At 33.3% G+C, this 14,031-nt stretch overlaps 2 protein-coding genes across 2 annotated transcripts; one reads left to right on the top strand and one right to left on the bottom strand.

Annotated features, from left to right (window-relative positions):
* Positions 1-2,181: 2,181 nt before the first annotated feature.
* On the top strand, positions 2,182-11,529 carry LOC122601517 (protein ENHANCED DOWNY MILDEW 2-like). The gene is made up of 19 exons (XM_043774271.1): positions 2,182-2,615; positions 3,436-3,535; positions 4,841-4,906; positions 5,029-5,156; positions 5,444-5,543; positions 5,632-5,733; positions 6,323-6,570; positions 6,684-6,773; positions 6,868-7,207; positions 7,391-7,491; positions 7,613-7,763; positions 7,866-7,967; positions 8,704-8,796; positions 9,205-9,246; positions 9,695-9,805; positions 9,947-10,018; positions 10,096-10,214; positions 10,296-10,359; positions 10,709-11,529. Exons 1-19 carry the CDS (start codon positions 2,182-2,184, stop codon positions 11,504-11,506), a joined length of 3,261 nt encoding a protein of 1,086 aa, XP_043630206.1. The 3' UTR covers positions 11,507-11,529.
* Positions 11,530-11,594: 65 nt separating this feature from the next.
* LOC122602186 (TBC1 domain family member 2B-like) lies at positions 11,595-13,762 on the bottom strand. The gene is made up of 7 exons (XM_043774902.1): positions 13,146-13,762; positions 12,823-12,939; positions 12,557-12,735; positions 12,384-12,477; positions 12,224-12,301; positions 12,028-12,129; positions 11,595-11,955 (listed from the first exon to the last, which is right to left on the bottom strand). The coding sequence occupies exons 1-7, from the start codon at positions 13,632-13,634 to the stop codon at positions 11,821-11,823; spliced, it is 1,194 nt and encodes a 397-aa protein (XP_043630837.1). The 5' UTR covers positions 13,635-13,762; the 3' UTR covers positions 11,595-11,820.
* Positions 13,763-14,031: the final 269 nt, after the last annotated feature.

Genomic DNA, 14,031 nt, shown 5'->3' with positions numbered 1-14,031 from the left:
AGTCATATGATTGTACAATATGACGGTGTAGCAGTAGTGGTGACGTGACGGATGGTGATGGCAGTAGTAATAATGTGGTTATTAATATAAAAGTGATTAATGTAAAAGGGATAATATAACTATTTTTAAAGGTGGGAGATGTATGTTGTAATAAATTCATTAAAGCTAATATAAATATAATAGGTAAATATATTTAAATTGGTTAATAAAATAGAAAGATAGTTTGGATTGATCAAGTTTTTTTTGAGAAAATGAAGAGGACCAAATGATTTATGATGTAAAACTAGACATGTGGCCGCACGATGCGACGGTGTGACAGTGGCGACGAGGATGATGATGGCGGGGACGGTGTTGGTGGAGAACGGGGGTGGTGGTTGCGGCAACGACGTCGACGATGGTGGTGTAATTATTAATATAAAAGTAATTGATATAAAACGGGTAGTGTATTTATTTTAATGATTGAAAGATATGTGTTGTAATAATCTCATTAAGGATATTATAGTTATATTAAGTAGAGGTTTTCAAATAAACTGAATAAATAAGAAGGATACTTTGAGTTTATTAAGTTTTTTTTATAAAATTTTAAAATGAGCAAATAGTTTTTAGGGTAATATAAATATAGATAAAAATAGATATGGATATAGATAGAGAAAATTATCTACATGTCACCCTATACTGTCAAAACTATTTAAATATCACCCTAGAAAAATATAAACTTTAAAACTATATTATAAATAGACGTTACAATTATATCACTATTTAAATTTTGTAAAAACATAATTGACTTATCAAATAATTCGGTGATTTATAACAATAAAACACTTGTATATAATTCAATTGTTATGTTTACTAATAATTATCGTTTTATTAGAAGTTTTTGTTATTTTGTTCGTAAAATAAAAATTAAATTAGTAATCAAAACCATGTAATTAATCAAATTATAAAAAACTAACCTAAATACAATGACATATTTCATATTCATTACAAACTGCCATATAAATATCATCAACTTTCGAAATGAACTTAATCATATTAACACCATAAATTAGATTAATAATTGACATTATATTTTAAAAAGAAACGCATACTATAAGACCTTGTTAGCTAAGTCTAAAGTACTAATTTAAGGTAAATAGAGCACCTAATCAATTAAGTTGAAGATACAAAAATGCATTTTGACCTAACCTAAACCATAGTACTAATATATCATAGTAATTTACCACTACTAGCGCGGTACCCGCGCAATATGGCGGTGTTGTGGCGGCAACGGTGTGGTGGTTGGGGGCACTGTTGGTAGTGGAGAAGACATCGAGTTGTGTTGATAATTAATGTAAAGGTAATTAATGTAAAAAGCTAATGAAGATATTTTGGATAAATGACTGATATTGTAATTTAATGGTATTTTTGATAATTCCTTCATAACTTTAAAGAATGGGTTGTTTTATTTATTAAATAGTATAAAAATATAGATTAGGTGTATAAAGAATTAGGATTAAGAAATAAGGGTATTTTTGGTATAAAAAAGTATTGAATTTCTTAAAATAAAAGGAGTTAATATGCTTTATAATACTTTTTTGAGACAATATTTTTTTGTACTTTTTAATCTGACATTTATTTATTATAATCATTATATGATATTTTTCGATTTAACTCGATATATCACAACGTATAATTGTTTACTCTTAAAGTTGGACCTTGTAATTACAAGCAACCTTTTAATAAAAATAGTTCATATCAATCACATGAGCTATGTACCTTTTATTTACTCCTATTATATTAGAAAAATCTATTGAAAGAAAAAATAAATTTGAAACTTAAAATGTAAGAGCTAAATATATTGATTAAAATATAAACAATAAATTCTAACCATTTTGATCGATATCGATACTCTTGTATGAAAGAATATCATTTTCGTAAAAGAAAGTACAAAAATGAATGTGAGTGGGAAAAAAAACCAATCCGAAAACTACGCGTGTCACGTAGCTACACGTTTATAGCTGTTCACCCCCTGCATAAAAACAGACACAACACACACACAATAGCATTCCTTATGCTACTATTTGCAGTAGCATTTCTCATCACCACCTCTCAACTTCCTCATTTCCATTTTTATTTACATTTTCTCAAATTCAACATTTTCTCTCTCAAAAAAATAATTTAATCTTAGGGTTTCATAATATAATGACAGAATCATATTCATCTTCAGAAGAAGAAGAAGGTGAAATCATTCCAGAAATAGTAACTAACTACCACTTCGTCAACTCACAAAACAAACTCATTTCAATTTCCGATTTACCGTTATACGATCACAACGACAATGTGATCGCCGCCGCCGGAGATGATTCTCCGGTGGCGTTTTTGCTCGGAAACACTGACGGCGGTTTACAGTCGTTTTATAAGGAAGTTATAGGATGGAAATATGAACTTTCCTTTGTTTCTCCTCAATTTTATGCACTCTTAAAGAAAAAAGTTTGGATTCAAATTGATAAACCGAGAAAAAGTTATGAATTTATTGTTACAAGTGTTTTCGTTGTGATCCGGTTTCTTCATTATGTGAAACGGAATGTTGAGGCTACTTTTGATGAGGTTTTTAGCCATTTGTTGAAGGTTTTTAGGTATATTTTGTTGCTTTAATTCTATTTGACTAGTTTCGTTTTTCTTATTGTATATACTAGATTAAACCTGTACGTTGTATGAGTTAAATCAATAAAATCCATACCAAATACTTTTAAAATAAAATAATGAGGTAAAAACTAATAAATTATAATTATACTCATAAGTTTACTGCATTATGTTATTTTTGGTTATTGTGTGTACGTGAGTTGTTACTTTTTGTAATTTTGTGTATCTGACTTGTATATATATATATATTGAAATTGAAATTACGTTTTGTGTATTAGACTTTCCGGTTTTGCTATGTGATGTATCAGCCATTTTATAACTTGTAAATCAATGGCTCACCAATTTTAATAACAGCATAACCGGATACCTACTGAAGATGTTGAACATGTCGAAAATGTGACTACTTACTTATTTATTAACCGATATTTTTGCCGTATACACATTTAGTCATATTTTTGCTGTATATATTTTTGCCGTCATGTTAGTCATATAAATTGTCACGTCATCAAAAATTGGATTTATTTCACTGTATATAAATTTAATGAGGTCTTATATACGAAAAATTAAAAGTTTGGTATCAAGTTAGATACAAAATAAGAAAATGTGACGAGTTGGATACATTTTATTTTGGTGAACGCTTAATTTTCTATTTATTGTTTTTTTTTTAGAGCCACAAAACTGTTAATAATTTTGTTGTTTAAAATGTGGTTACACGAGGTCTGTAATCAATTTATTATGGTGACATATAATCAGATAATATGAAATTTGGAGCAGTAATGATAGTCTAACAAGTTACTCTGTTTTATTATGCAGCTCATCTGACTTGGTTGTCCCTCTCGAGAAATATTTATCTTCTCAATCGCAGTTAGTTCGAAGTGCGGTAGCTAATGATAAGGATTTGGCTAAATCTAAGGTTCTTGTTAACAAACAAACTTTATCTTTTTTATTTATTTTTTATTTTCTGAATTTGATATTGATTAAGTTAATCTAATTATTCTGAAAATGTTGACTTATTTCAGTATGCGTCATGGTGGACTATATGTCTATATTATGCTTTATTAAACAAGAATGGAAATAATCATTATAATGACCGATGATATTAGGGGTGAGTACGGTTCGGTTTGGGACTAAAACTGAAACCGAACCGTTATAATTCGGTTTTTGAAAACTAAAACCATTGGGTTTCGGTTTCGTTTTTTTCGGTTTAGGTCTATTTCTGTTCAGTTTTTCGGTTTTAGTCGGTTTTTAATCACTTGTGGTTTGGGTCAAATTGAGCTTCAAAAGTTTATAAGTTTATACCTTATAATTACACCTTAATTAATTTCAAAAAGTTTTCAAAACAATATTAGTAATAACACTACAACAATGATAACAAATCTATAAAAGTAAGTTGTACAAACTTCAAACAAATTTTATATATAACTATTTATATCTTTTACGCGTTGTTTAATTATACAATTATTAAAACAAATTAAAATTGTTGTGTATTTTCACTTAAAATATATAAATGATATTATTATATACACCTAAAAATGCAAATATAATAACATATTTATCAAAAATTAATAATAAAATGATATAAATATAAAATAAAGTAAAAATATATATTTTTGGTTCGGTTCGGTTTTTCATTAAAAACCAAAACCGAACCACAACTTTCGGTTTCTAGAAAACCAAAACCAATGGTTTTTGGTTTTTTCGGTGTTTTCGGTTCGGTTTTTTCGGTTTTCATGGTTTTTTTGGTTTTCGGTTCGGTTTTTGCTCACCCCTAGATGATATGATATATAATACCTAAGTTTGCATCTTTTCCTAATCTCTTATTTTTCAAGATTTGAAATCACATATATGCCCCTATATATAATTTAAACCAAACTTAAAAAAAATAAACTTTTTTACAAGTCAATACAAAATATACGCCACCATGACAACTAATATTACCATTTTTCAGAAAATGATCTCTAATATTGATTTAAACTAACCGATCTATAATACTAATTACAATATGTATTGTTCAAAACATTAAAACTCCATGACAGTCTTTTATTGGTAGGAGATAACATTAGATAGTGGATCTGTTATCTTTTTTTGGGGGGTATTTGAAAGCATTGTGTATGTTGATGATTTGATCTGTTTGATAATGTAGTACAATACTATAATTACTTATTTGTATTTACTGAGATTAGATATACTACAATTACTTATTTGCATTTCTTGGCAGTATCTTGAAACTTTTCTTATGGAGATTGATAATCCTGGGAGAAGAGAAACTCTGCATGAGCATGAGGTCAATAGCAACATTTTTAAATAAGTTTCTCAGGATATCGTTCTTAGTCCGTTTTTTGTGCTTATGGATTTACACTTTTTAATGCGAGTTCTTTTCGTCTTTTCTTTGCTATAAAGGAGAAGCAAATGACAAACAAGTCCCAGTTCATAATTTCTGATGACGATGTAGACATTGATGAGGATGATGAGGAACCTGAAGCACTCTTCGATTCTGTTTGTGCATTCTGTGACAATGGTGGTGAAGTTCTCGTGTATGTATCTAATTCCTTATATTGTTGCTGCGTTAAGACATGACATAGAATACAGATATAAGTAGTATAAGGTTTCTTAGGCTTTATAGATTCAGAGGATGTCCTTAAATCGGTGGGAAGAGGGTGAAGACTATCCTTAACTGTATAAATTCCATGCATTAAAATTTAGTGTGTTAAGTGCCTTTTGTTGACTATGCATGATTGTTAGATTCAAAATGTTGCTTATCATTTTTTGTCCTCAGTTTGTAATAATTTTTACTTTACTCCTTTTCCTCCGCATATGGCAGTTGTGAAGGACAATGTATGCGATCTTTCCATCCAACCATAGATGCAGGAGTTGAGACCCTTTGCGAGTCTCTCGGCTTTAAAAATTCAGCTCAGTATGAGGTATGAGTCTATGTATCATATATGTATCGTTTCATTCATACCATGCTCACTTATGTTAAGCATAATCATCTTTTGTTTCTGTATGCAGGCAATTCCGGTTTTTCTTTGCAAGAACTGTAAACACCACATACATCAGTGCTTTGTTTGTGGAATGTTGGGATCCTCTGACAAGTCTTCTACTGCTGTTGAGGTTCTATTCTAACCAACCTAAAGGAAGTACATTATTATTTGTTATTTTTAGTTAATTGCAGTGCAAAATTTAAGCTAAACTTTCTCTTGAGAGCTCTCACATTAGGCCTTCTGATGCACGTTTATCTCACGAATTATGTTGTTACTAAAGATGACCTGTTTAGATATTGCTCTCAGATATCAAAATTATAGAGATGCTCTTGATGAAACTTGTAGCATGATTGAGAACTAACCTGGTTCCGTTGGAGATAAAACTGAAACACATTATCTGTATAAGTTCCACATTATTTCTTTATCACACAAAGTACACTTTTGTATCTTCAGTAGCATTACCATCATTAAAAGCCACTGAAGCCTTTATGGATTCTTCCTTGTTTTTTTTTTCTTTTAATTTTTGGTTTACAATCTTTTCTTTAACTTTTGGCTCTGTCATCTGCTAAAAAGACACTATTAATATTGCCAGTTGTACATTAATTAAAAGTTTAAAACTAGATGGTACCTGCACGGTACATAGTTCAGATGGATTTTTGATGCATAGCTCATACATATGTTGATGTTAACTGACATTGTCCTTTAAATTTGCATTTTAGGTCTTTCCTTGTGTTTCTGCAACTTGTGGACATTTTTATCATCCAGAATGTGTTGCAAAGTTGCTCTATCCATCTGATGAAACAAAGGCCGAGAATGTTAAAAGTCAAATAGCCGCAGGAGAATCATTCACTTGTCCTATCCATAAATGTCATCGCTGTGGCGGAGGAGAAGATAAGGATGACCATAATTTGCAGTTTGCAGTGTGTAGGCGCTGCCCAAAGGCGTATCACCGGCAATGCTTGCCTAAGTCATTAATTTTTTCCCCATGAACTTTTATATCTTAAGCAAGAAACATGATAATAATTTGAAATACTTATTTTGGGGGTTTGATAAGTTCGGTTCTAATTATACAATATGCAGGTCGATTGCTTTTAATGGTAGTGATGATGGAACTATCCAGCAAAGAGCATGGGATGATCTCTTGCCAAAGCGCATCTTGATATATTGCATGTAAGTCTCCATGTCTGGTTCAGTCCAATATAGTAGCCTACTGCACATTTAAATTCACATATAAGATATGAATTATCAATTAATAACTTGCCAGGAAGCACGCTATAATTCCAAGTATCTGGACTCCAAAGCGGGATCATGTTGTATTTCCATGTATTCGGAAAAAGAATCAAGGAACTACAATTGACATAATGTCAGAAAGAAGGAGCAACGCTTTAGGTATTCTTAAAGAAAGTGACATAATTGTAAAGATGCCAAAAGTGGTTGAGAGACAGTATAACACAGATATCTGTGCTAATACTTCACTGGAGAAAGCCAAGCCCCCCGTTGTGCACCCAAAGGGATCTTCCCTTGAGGACAGAAGGTCCATTTCCAGAAATTTGGAGCAGCCTTCGAAGCCTATGAAGAAGATAGCAGTGAGCATGCCTCCTAAAGTAGATGCTGATTCGAAAACAAGGTACTTTCGTCTTATTTCTTATGTTTCAAGTTGTAGTTAGGTAGGCGTGCATTGCCGTTGATATGCAACATTGGATCCTCACTCGTACACCTTGTATAATGATAATATTTTGGTGTGTAGGATTTTGAGATTAGAGAAAGATTCTACATCTTCCCTTAAGGACAGCAGGTCCATTTCCAGAAATTTGGGGCAGCCTTCGAAGCCTGTGAAGAAGATAGCAGTGAGCACGCCTCCCAAAGTAGATGCTGACATGAAAACAAGGTACTTATGTTTTATTTCTTATGTTGCAAGTTGTAAATCATTTAGGCATGCATTGCCGGTGATATGCAGCATTGGATCTTCACTCGTACACCGTGTATAATGATAATATTTTGGTGTATAGGATTTTGAGATTAGTGAAAGATTCTACATCTTCATTTGATTCTGAAAAATTTATCAAGGAGAAGAAAAGGAAATGTAATAGTGAGATATACAGCTCGCAGACGGGATTGGACAAGACCATTACCATGGGAAAGGTGGAGGCTTCTGTAAAGGTGTGGTGAACCAACCAGTCCACATGACAATCTATAAGAACATTTAATGTAAATATGTTTAGCTCACTTTGTGGAATATTTGTGTATCTTTTACCTTCACAGGCAGTACGAGCAGCTCTAAGAATATTGGAGGATGGAGGTAGTGTCGAGGATGCAAAAGCTGTCTGTGAACCAAATGTTCTAAATCAGCTCATAAGATGGAAGGTATGATTTCGTAGTTTTACATTGTTGTGCATATGCTTTATTTTCTCGGCATATGTTATATAAGCGTATTTATTTAATTCACAGTAAAGAATTTTATCTCATATGATCTTTTAAGTGAGCCATGTGTCACTCAATATAGGAAACTCTTTGAAGGATTTCACTTTTTTGTGCCTATCTAACTTTGCAGAATAGATCTTTATGCTTTTGTCTGCATCCTTAATTATGGCATTCTGACCCATAAGTGTTTCTCAAGTATTAATTTGTTTGTAGTTCAATATAATACCTAATTAAGTGCCCACCAGATCTTACCATCAGATGAACTTTCTTTTGTCTTGGTATATGAGTATACTAGATCTATCTTTAGTTCTTTACTCTGAAAATATATGAGTATACTTGGTTAATGACGGGAATGTTTCATTTATTTTGGAGATCCCACAAAGGAACTTTTCAATTAATAGCCTGTAATCTGATGTATCACGGGCATACTCTGATTATGACATGTAAACTGTTACTCTTTTGCTCTATTGGTACCTAGTAGTTATGCTTGTGCAATCAGTGTCTAGATGGATCTGAGTGTAATACATTATGCAAGTATGCAACATCTTATTGAAAAGGTTCATCTCTTAACTGCATAATAGTATATGAATTTGAGTGTGATGTAACCTATCCATGATAAATTTTTATGATTTTGGAAAAAAAAAAAATCTGTTGTGATGTATTTGTTATTTATATGCAGAACAAGCTACGTGTATTTCTTGCCCCTTTTCTCCATGGATCACGTTACACGTCATTTGGACGCCATTTTACAAAGGTTGACAAGCTTAGAGAGGTACATTTCACCTTGTTCTTTATATATTTTTATTTATGGTCAATTATTGCATTTGGGAACTCATATGGTTATAGTCTTATAGATTGTCTCCTTCTAGGAAACATAATTTTCTAGATTGTTTGTATCACGACATACAACACATAATCAATAATGTGTGGAAATCTATGAAACATGCAAAAAGCACATAGATCTATTTTGTACGATACACGTAATATAGAATTTACTTTGACTGGATGTAGGTCCACTTGTTCTTCCCTAGGAGCAACTTTATTATGACAATTATCAATGTTCTACTGAGACATAACTGGAATTCTTTGTATAATGTGTTGGATTGGAAGTACATCTTACAGTAGATTTTTAAGATGTTAAAATTGGCGGGAAGCTTATACCATTGTTTTTAATATACAGATTGTTGATAGACTCCATTGGTATGTGGAAGATGGTGATACGGTAAGAAACTTACGTTGTTTTTAATTAATTTTGGTTAGCTCGCAACCATGTCCCTTAGTTAGATTTATGCAGTAATTCCAATTTGATTGTACTGTACTACTGTATTTGAATTGATAGAATCTTCTCAATCTGTAGTACTTTGATATGATGACAGGTACATAATCATATAACTGAAAAGTTTGAAACTGCTGTAGTATTGATATAATATAATATTAGTTACTATAGTATAAGACTTGTACTATAGTAACTAAAGTTAATATCTATGTAAACTGTTCTACTTCAAAAGTTTGAAAGTCTATTCAATTTACATTTTATTGTCAGGCGTTGCAGTCCTGTTACCCAATGCTGTTTTCCGGATTCTGTTGAATCACTTTGCAACAACATTTTTTTTTAGATTTATATCTTGTATTTTCCTGGTTATGCTTATAAATCTTCATCATATTTTTAGATAGTGGACTTCTGCTGTGGTTCGAACGATTTTAGTTGCTTCATGAAGGAAAAGCTCGACAGCATGGGTAAAAGGTGCAGATTCAAGAACTATGATCTAATCACACCAAAGGTAGTATTTCTCAGTTAATATTTTACAAGATCTTAACCAACCTACAGTATAATAAATTGTGATTACTCCTATATCATACGGCTATCTATTTGCATCCCGCATAGCTGTTGATATCTCAGATTCATTTGTGTTTATGCTCAGAACACACTTGGCTTTAAAAAGCAAGATTGGTTTAGCGTTCCAGTAGAAGCACTACCTGATGGCTCACGGTTGGTAAGGATCGAAGTCTGCCTTTCATGCTATTAAAAATTCTCAGAAAAATCTATAGTAATATATACTTTCCTCAAAAGGTCATGGGATTAAATCCTCCCTTTGGAGTCCGAGCATCTCTAGCAAACAAATTTATCAATCATGCGCTGAAGTTCCAACCCAAGCTCATTATCCTTATTGTGCCTAAAGAAACTAAAAGGTATAACATGAGCGTTTTGCATTTGCATTATTTAATAGCTATTTGATTTAAAATTCACTCTTGTTTGAGTTACTATAACAGGCTTGACAGGAAAAGGTATCCGTATGATTTAATCTGGGAGGAAGAGAACATGCTCTCCGGCAAGGTATTATTAGTACTTTAGTTAGATTAATGACTAAACAGTTGAGCAATTTGACCCGTTTACCAGAAGTATAATTTGGGATATGTTCATAACAATAGGCTCAAGTGGGTTGAGAGTTTCCAAATTTTATAACAAGCTCCTAAATCCCATTATTACAAAAAGCTAGATGGTAATAATAAAGTTTTCATAATTGTATTTGGCACATAAGTTATATATATTAGATTTCTAGAAAAGGATTGAAAGAAAATGTTTGCGGGCTGTCCTGGCCAACATGACCTGTTTCCCACCCCCAGTTTGCGGCATCTAAGACCTAATTACCCATGTCTTATTTTCATACTTTGGCTTCTTACAGTCATTTTATCTACCTGGATCGGTTGATAGTAACGATCAGCCATTGGATGATTGGAATGTCACCCCGCCACCACTGTCACTCTGGAGTCATCCTGACTGGACTACCAAGCACAGAGCAGTTGCTGAAAAGCATAGCCATGTAGAGCAAAAGCTACATGAAGTATCTGAAAGAGTGGTTTCCAATTATCTCATGGAAGAAGACCATGACTGTTTCGGTGATTTCTCCAGTATAATGTCTGGTCAGGATATGTCCACCATCTTGGATGATGTTCCAGAAGAACCTGATGATAGTGAACCTAAAGCAGTCGATCCCTCCACCATTAACCCTCAGGACACAAATGTGACCCCAGACACTTCCACTGGCATGGTAGACATGGATCTATCGAGTCCAGTAATTTCCTCAACAAACTCCAGGGCAAAACCAATTATCCCCAACCCTCGTTTTTTCCAGCCGACTCATTCTGAACAATATCTAAATTATGGTCCGCAACCACTATCACCACCACCGCAACTGTATGAACATAGCAGTGTTTCATGTGGACCAGCCATGGAATATAGGTACACTTTTTCTGGTCAGACTCAGGCCTCTCTTCCATGCTATTATGAGGGTGCTAACATTTATCCTGGAGCTACCAACATATATGATCAAGGTGATCTCAGAATGACCTCCATGCATCTTCCCTATGCTGACTATGGCCACTCTTGGCCATCAGGTTTTGGAATACCGGACCATGATTATACGAGTGAGCCAGATATTTGGCCACCAGGTACAAGCCCATCTGATCATAGGTACTATTAGACTAGTTTTATAATAAAGAACCAAACTACAAAACGAATGAACATGTGAACATTGCATCCTGAAGTAATGTCTACTTGACATAGGCTACCGCATGAATTAATATGTATATTTTACACTCCACTTTAAATTTGAAACATAAAACTTGGTTGCATTACAAACCTGCAACTTCTGGAAACACATTTTGATTTTACAGTGCAGCACTTAATTCTCTCCCAGGAACACAAATGACTCACGGGCCCTTGCTAGCCCTCAGCAAATTATTAAAGACAACATTTTTGCATATACTAGTGTTTGCAACTCACAACGCACATTCATCAGCTGGCGACGCTTAATTTACTTGTATTTAGCCGCCTCAACCTTTGATCAAGTTCTGCCATCACCACTGTTTCTTGCTTTTTCCTTTGCTTAGAAATATTAGTTGTCATAAAACTAATTTTATCAAAAGCTACCTGCAGTTATAAATGAAGGTGAACAAGGAGAAACAAATAAATGTGTGTGAGTGTGTATAGGGGCAGCCTTACTGTCAACAAGTCGTCGGGATCAAAGAGATGATGAGTGGTATTTTGTATTATCTTGATTGCATCCCCGACGTGATGTGTCAGCAGCAACTCTTCTTCCTTCATCTGCACAACATCATAACCCTTTTGTTACACTTTTGATGATACGTAAAAGACCCTCAAAACAAGTAAACAACCCTAAGGATCACAGGATCATCACCTTGAAAATAGCCAGAGCTACGTTAAATAAGACTTTTGCCCCTTCATAAAAGAGAACGTCCCACACTCTCATAGTTGTCTGCATAAAGTTTTACACATCCAAAACAATTACAAAAAAGATAACTCTGGTATAGGTTTTGAATACAAGAATAAATGTCAACCTCTGAAGGTAGGCTCTTTGAGAACAGGCAAAGAAACCACTCAGTTGCTACAAGGGATACATCGAAACCCAAAGCTTCTAAATGGACAGATAACCTGCAATTTTTTAAAACCATAAACTGTAAAAAGATAAAGATTTGGTATTAGCAAGTTGACCACAATGGCACGACAATACCTTGGACATTTTTTGGTCAACAAATCTTTGAACACCCGTTGTTCGACATGGCAGCCTGATAAATTATCTGTGTAACAATCGTTGACCAATACATTTTCAAGGAGAACTGCTAGCATCCAGAAAGCTTCTTCTTCGGTTTTCATCACAAGTAGCAACAATGCTGCCACATAATTCAAACCCTGCATCAACAATATACATTTATCACAATTATATGTTTTCCTGTTGTCCTGACAATTTACAAAAAACCAAATTTTCAAGAATCCAACCTGACAATAACCCACGTCAGAATCACGGAAAGAGTACCCCACAAGAACACGTCTCACCGCAGCATGGCCCTCGGGTGTGTCTAACCATGGATGACCAGGGAACGTTCGTGGCAGGTCCTGCATGCACACAAACACACACAACAAAACCACATTAAAACGCCATTTTCGTATATCCTACATCTTCATTTACACGTACACACAAGACAGAAAATGACACCCATAAATTAAAACGTTCAATCAGAAACTGGCTACGGTATTGCAAATCTAAGAACATACCAAAAATTAGATGTAAACAAAACACATGATCCAAATAGAGAACTCACATGATCAATCTGTTTTGTGGCAGGGGTGACCTTATCTTGAACGGCAGAAATTAGATCATCATAATAGCTATCAGGGACCGTAGATTTCTTCTTAGCGGCCCCGGATAACGAAAACCATACTTTCGGCCTTAAAGTTGTAGGAATACCTTTCCTAATGAGCTTTTTTAAGACCATACCATTGACAAAAAATGAAAATCTTAGAGATGATTTCAAGGCATGATCAGAAGAATATATATTATAAGCTTGTAAATACCAATCAGCCCCTTTGCTATCTTCCATTGCCCACCATACCTTACCTTGTTCCCTCATTTTTTCCCTCACATCATTTAGTATATTCACATCATCAACATTGCCTTGTACCATAAAACCATAAACATCTTGAAACTTTACAATAATATTTGCCCTTCTTGCATGAATACTTGGTCTCAAAATCTGTATGTCTGGTTGGATTTCAAAGGCTATATTTGTATTTCCATGAATTTTGTACATTTTTTTCCCTATATTGAAATTGGATTGATGTGTGTTGTAGAATTTCTGTGTATGTTTTTTTCTTGTTACAATGTGGAAGAAACCTTGAACTTGTAATGAATCTTGATCAAAAATCAAGAAAATTAAAAAGTTTGTTTAGGTTCCTTCACGGAAAAAAAAAAAAAATCAAACATGGGTTGTTTATATATATATATATATATATATATAGTCTATAGATAGATATAGAAAAATAATGTTTCGAGAAAGATGAAATTGGCTGACTAGGTGAATTGTGTTAATTAAATTCGAAAATTTTGAACGTTTCTCCAAATGGGTGTTTGAGAAAACTTGAATTTGAAATCAAGTAAAGACTCTATTGTGGCGAACATAAACAAGAGACAAAAGTGATATCTTTGTT

Source organism: Erigeron canadensis, chromosome 5 (genome assembly GCF_010389155.1).
Source record: "Erigeron canadensis isolate Cc75 chromosome 5, C_canadensis_v1, whole genome shotgun sequence".
Taxonomy (NCBI): domain Eukaryota; kingdom Viridiplantae; phylum Streptophyta; class Magnoliopsida; order Asterales; family Asteraceae; genus Erigeron; species Erigeron canadensis.
The sequence above is the reverse complement of the archived record's forward strand: the minus strand, read 5'-3'. Positions and strand labels throughout refer to the sequence as shown.